A 6,044-nucleotide genomic window follows, 5' to 3' on the forward strand; every position below is an offset into this window, starting at 1 on the left:
TCATGCCTTTGGATGCGCTGCAATGCTCGTCCGGCGTAGACCGGAACTCGCGGCGGAGTCAGTGCCAGTTACTGAAACTATTCTCCACCTTCGCCACCCGAATGCCCCGGTGAGGTTAACAAGCTCCACCTCGAAGAAACTACCCCTGACACGGACATTTTTTTGTCTCAAGGTATGATGGGTAACTGAGATGTTGTAGCAGGTTGACGTCAGAAGGGAGATGGCTGGAGTTTTAGCCGATGTTACATCATTTAATCATCAAAACGTTGAGCAATTGGTGATCTATCAAACAATGTCATTATATAAGCAAACGTATTTTTGTGCTTTGAGCCTTAGCTGATCATCCAACTGCACTATTGACTCTAGTATTAAAAGAATGTTGAGGAGTCAAGCAAAACAAGCAAAACAATTTTCCAGCTCCAAACTCTATTTCTGACAGATTTTAAGTATGTTTGCTTGTTCATGTCAATTAATCAAGTAAGTTTCTTGTTGTGTACCAGATACACAACTCTATAAGTTATTAGCAGTTCCACCTCGAAAGAGGCGCTACCTCTTCAAACTCCTAATGTGTTTTATTTTATTTCAGTAAAAATCTGTTCAAGGCCTAAATAAGTAAAATGTATCCAATATTTAACATTAATGAAAAGATTAAGTCCAAAAAAGTGAATACATATTTGTGTAGCAGAAGCATAGTTTTATTTCTTTCATCTTCTATTAATCATCTCTTGACCTCTCAGGTTTTTCTTGCGACCTTTTTGGAGCAACTGACCCTCAGTTTGGACATTGATATACACTAGTGTGGAAAAAAGTTAAAACTAGTTGCATGTGTTTTATTTTGTTTCAGTAAAAATCTGTTCAAGGCCCAAATAAGTAAAATGTATCCAATATTTAACATTAATGAAAAGATTAAGTCCAAACAAGTGAATACATATTTGTGTAGCAGAAGCATAGTTTTATTTCTTTCATCTTCTATTAATCATCTCTTGACCTCTCAGGTTTTTCTTGCAACCTTTTTGGGGCAACTGGACATTGATATACACTAGTGTGGAAAAAAGTTAAAACTAGTTGCATTTTGACCAACTACAATCATAATATCCTTCTCAACGCATCAGCATTAACTACCAAAAATGTATGGGCTGTTGATATACAGGGGAAATTTGTAGTACAATTTGCTGTTTCTTACTTGATTACAAACATATAGACAATACAAAAAACTCACTTTAGGCTCTAAAGTAAAATAACACAACAACACAACAAAATAACTCAGCACGCAACGATTACAGTAAGTATGTAAACAGTAAAAACTTGATGAATTCACCATCTTCATTTTATACTTCAATCATCAGTCACTGGGAAACTCCACCCCTTCTACCAATCTCTCTCTCTCTCTCTCTCTCTCTCTCTCTCTCTCTCTCTCTCTCTCTCTCTCTCTGTCACACACACACACACACACACACACACACACACACACACACACACACACACAGATAGGTGCCAGTCTTAAGAAGATTATGAAAAATGGGAACACGAAGCAATTAGTCACTTATCATCATCATACTTGACTCTCTGTGTGCAAATATTCACAAGCCCCCTCACAGACACACACACATACACACATACACACAGAACACACACACACAGACAGACCACACACACACACACAAATACACTAGCGCACATAAACAAACACCCACAAACAGACACACCTACACATTCTCAATACTGCAACAGGCTACGCTGAGGCAAAGCCCTGGGACTCCGTGAGGCAGTGACAAACAAGTGGACTGACTGTTAGGATGCAGGAATATGATATTATTGTGCTTGGAACTGGACTGAAGGTAAGAAAATGTGTCTTTATTATAAACTGCCTGCTGTACAGTGAGCAACTCATTATTCCTTCTGTAGTATCTATTGTGACAGAGTTGGGTTATTTTGAACCACAACTTTTACGTGACCAAATGTCGGATTAGTGTCTACGTTTTTACCAAAGCTTTATTTGCATGTGCCAAGAAATGACTAATCAGAATACTTGAAAGAATCAAAACACTTCTCACAGACAAGCTAAAATTATACTAAATAACCTGTTATCCTGTTTGTTGCTTAAGCTACTCTTACACTGTAAGTGGTGGTAAAGTTTGTCTGTGAGTTAAATGTTCACACTTTTACTGATCATTCACATGCAGCTCTTCTGGGCTCCTCTTGTGCCGATTAAAGGATTTACAACAATTAGATGATGTCATTATGCTAGCCTTGATCCTTGTCCTGACAGTGCACTTTACTGTCTGTCTCAGGAATGCATCCTGTCTGGTTTAATGTCCCAAAGTGGGAAAAAGGTTCTTCACATCGACAAGAATCCTTATTATGGAGGAGAGTGTGCATCCATCTCTCCCCTGGAGCAGGTGTGTCGACACAAACGCAAACACCAAGATTAGACAATCCATATCTTGTTTTTTACAAAGCTGCAGCTATGTCAATTTGTGTTCACTTCTTTACTTTTTTATTTTTTCTAAATTTTACAGCTGTACAAGAAGTTTAAGGTTCCGGGTCCTGGTAAGTCTATGGGTCGTGGAAAAGAGTGGAACATCGACCTCATCCCCAAATTCTTTCTTGCCAACGGTGAGAGCCTGCTGCTGTTCATCCTGATGTTTGTGTTTCATTTTGTTTAGAGTATATCAGTGTAAGTTATTGCATTTTCTGGACTCTCTGTTTTGTGTTTGCATCAGGTGAGCTGGTGAAAATGCTGGTGCACACTGAGGTCACTCGGTATCTGGACTTCAAAGTCATTGAAGGCAGCTATGTCTACAAAACAGGCAAAGTGCACAAAGTCCCCGGCACCGAGGAAGAGGCCCACGCTTCAGGTGATGAGCTGTTTTTCCAAGATTGTCCAACTCAGTTTAATGATATTAACAGAAACCTTCCTCTTTTAGATCTGATGGGCATGTTTGACAAGAGAAGGTTCAAGAAAATGCTGCTATACGCCCTGAACTTTGACGTGAGAAACCCTCGGACCTACCACGACGTGGATCCTAAAAAAACGACCACGCGAGAACTGTTTTGCCGCTTTGATCTGGGACTAGACGTCATTGAGTTCACAGGTCATGCCATAGCCTTACACAGCAGTGAGAGGTCAGTCACGGGGACTTAATAACCAGATGAGAAGTGATGACAGATGATTCTTTGAGATAAAACCTTTCTGGTCTCATGTACCGTCCCCCTATGACTGTAGTTACCTGGACCAGCCATGTGTGGAGACCATCCGTCGGATAAAGCTGTACTCTGAGTCTCTGTCCCGCCACAAGGCCAGTCCATATATCTACCCCGTGTACGGGCTGGGAGAACTACCACAGGGATTTGCCAGGTGACAAAATAACCACTCAAGACTTGGAACTGTTTATCATCTTGCTCCATTCAGGGAAATGAGATCAACATCCAGCATCCAAATGTTTCACTGTCTATTTTCCACTGCCACTACTTGTTTAACGTTCAGTGATGCAGTCAAAGAAAACAGTCACTATGAATCATCTTCACATTAGCTAACCTGCCTCTGTGTGTTTCAGACTGAGTGCAGAGTACGGAGGAACCTTCCTGCTGAACAGAGCAGTCGATGAGATCGTGATGGACAACGGCAAAGTGAAAGCTGTGAAATCTGATGGGAAGGCAAGTGTTTTTACCTCGAGGAAGGGTAGTTACAAAGAAGGTGGGACGTATTGAGAAAGTGTCAACTAGTTGTTATAAGCACATTATATCAGTTACAAGTTACTACTCTTGCAAAAAGTACTCAAAAGTCATATTTGAGTCAAAGTAAACATACTGTGTCTTGTTATTACTTTGGTAAAAGTGAAACTCACCTTTATGTATAAAATGTGAATAAAACTCATAAAGTACCGTATTGATTGAAGTAAAATTTCTTAACTATCCAAAATTATATATATATATATATATATATATATATATATATATATATATATATATATATATATATATATATATATATTGAAGTACATCAAAGGTCTACTTACGTACAGCACTGAGGTAAATGTACTTAGTTACATTATAACACTGTCTTACATATTCAAATATTTGAAGATGTAAAATATTAAAACCTTATAAAATATATTGTTTTGTCATAAATTAAACCCTCATCTGATATGCATCTATATGTAAGATTTCTTATCAAATTGTCTCATTATTACCAAGAAAGGAGCCTGTCAGTGAGATGTAGGACAAAGGATGAGAATGCTTCCTCCACCACTGACGAATGCGCACTCAGGGATTTTGTGTTTGTCTCTCTTTAACAGCTGTTCCAGTGTAAACAGCTCATCTGCGACCCGAGCTACGTTCCTAATCGAGTGAGGAAAGTGGGGCGTGTAATAAGAGTCATCTGTTTATTAAATCATCCAGTTAAAAACACCCATGAGGCCACATCCTGCCAAATCATCATCCCTCAAGCACAGCTCAACAGGAAATCAGGTGCTTGTTTCTTGTCTGCCAAAGCATTTGTAGGCATAAATTACATAATATCACTATTACCGTGGTGACGTGTGTCTCTCTCTCTCTTCCCTCTCTTGTCTTTGCAGACATTTACATCTCTGTAGTGTCTTATGCCCACAACGTGGCCTCAGACGGGGTGTACATCGCCACAGTGAGCACAACTGTAGAGACCAACAACCCGGAGAAAGAACTTCAACCAGGTCTGGAGCTCCTCGAGCCCATCATGCAAAAGTAAGTGACACTTTTGAAGTCTATAATTATATATTTTAAAAAAAACTACATTCCAAACAACATTTAATTGATGTTATTTCTTGCCACCTTGAATTTAGATTTGTTTCAGTCCATCATCTGCTAGTTCCCAACGAAGATGGAAAAAGCAGCCAGGTAATGAGATTCTCCGTACAGCATAAAATAAAATGTGATTCCGTGTGGTGGCTCAGACTTCTCTCTTCTCTGTCCTCACTATAGATATTTGTGTCCCGATCATTTGACGCAACAAACCACTTTTTGGGTGAGTGTGAGGACATCAAGGACATGTACCATCGGATCACAGGAGCAGAGCTCTGCTTCGGAGGATCGCAGAGACACCAGTCTCACACCTCTGATGATGACTGAGGAAGACTTTTAAGATCATGGGAAAAAAATAATTCAACAGCTGGAGGCCATGATAACAATATGGATGGTTTTGTTATAGCAGTGGGTGTTATGTAGCGTGTAGAGTGAAAGCTGAGTGTACTACATAAATGTTGGGTATTTTCCTCTAATGTGTCTTCCTCTTTGTGAATTTCTGCTGTTGAGTAACAGTGTAAATGTCTTTTTCTTTTGTCAGTCCTTTGAAATGTGATCTGTGTCCTTTTGCAGTGTTTTCTGTTGGAGACAAGGTGATGCTCTGTGATGATCAATACAACATCTTTGCTCCACAATTCTTACATTTTATTGTCTTTTTTTTTTATTCTTACACCGCCAACTAAAAACGCCAACTAAAACTATTTACTCATCAATGTAATTATCTCTAAAGTAACTGAAATTAGGGTTGCTAAAAAAAACAAAATCAATTACTTGTGTCTATCTATAAAATGGGGGAAATTGCTCATCACAGCCCAGCGTGATGTATTTATTGTTTGTTTTGTTCAAACAACATTACTAAACCTAAAGACTCTTCATTTATTATTATGAGTGTCAAAAAGAAGCAGCCAATCTTGACATTCAAGGAGGTTGCTTGAATAAAGACCAAAACAATCAGTCAATTCCTCAAAGTATTTGGAAATTCATTTTCGTTCAATCGACTAAAGTAATAATTGAGCAATCGCTGCAGGTCTATTGGAATTCTTGACTATCAGTGCCACTCATGTCCAGCAGCAGCAGGTTAAAGTAATCATGCAGCACCCTGCATGTGAACGACAGGGATTTAAACATTCTGGGCATGTGGCACAGAGGCACATGATTAGAGATGAATCACAGAGATGTGCAGAGGATTTGCGGATTCTCTTATCTATGGAGCTTATGGGTGAGAAGGACAAAGCCAGTGAATTATGTCATGTGCTGCACACAGG

At 39.2% G+C, this 6,044-nt stretch overlaps 1 protein-coding gene across 2 annotated transcripts; it reads left to right on the forward strand.

The window, feature by feature from the left end:
• The first annotated feature begins 32 nt into the window (after nt 1-32).
• Nucleotides 33-5,480, forward strand: zgc:112334 (uncharacterized protein LOC619199 homolog). Of its 2 annotated transcripts, none has more exons than XM_037100506.1 (12): nt 33-1,282; nt 1,488-1,838; nt 2,292-2,399; nt 2,520-2,616; nt 2,724-2,858; nt 2,928-3,126; nt 3,227-3,358; nt 3,558-3,657; nt 4,299-4,470; nt 4,578-4,722; nt 4,821-4,875; nt 4,960-5,480. In XM_037100506.1, the coding sequence occupies exons 2-12, from the start codon at nt 1,797-1,799 to the stop codon at nt 5,104-5,106; spliced, it is 1,332 nt and encodes a 443-aa protein (XP_036956401.1). In that variant the 5' UTR covers nt 33-1,282; nt 1,488-1,796; the 3' UTR covers nt 5,107-5,480. The 2 variants fall into 2 exon arrangements, with proteins under 2 accessions (XP_036956401.1, XP_036956402.1); XM_037100507.1 differs by having other exon boundaries at nt 1,492-1,838.
• Nucleotides 5,481-6,044: the final 564 nt, after the last annotated feature.

This window comes from Acanthopagrus latus, chromosome 6 (genome assembly GCF_904848185.1).
Source record: "Acanthopagrus latus isolate v.2019 chromosome 6, fAcaLat1.1, whole genome shotgun sequence".
NCBI lineage: Eukaryota > Metazoa > Chordata > Actinopteri > Spariformes > Sparidae > Acanthopagrus > Acanthopagrus latus.

Bases quoted from the DNA above. Each gene is read 5' to 3' on its own strand.
- zgc:112334 (XM_037100506.1), top strand. From the start codon at position 1,797: ATGCAGGAATATGATATTATTGTGCTTGGAACTGGACTGAAG. The intron at 2,400-2,519 runs GTGTGTCGACAC...TAAATTTTACAG, and splicing joins CCATCTCTCCCCTGGAGCAG to CTGTACAAGAAGTTTAAGGT. The intron at 4,723-4,820 runs GTAAGTGACACT...CCTTGAATTTAG, and splicing joins CTCGAGCCCATCATGCAAAA to ATTTGTTTCAGTCCATCATC.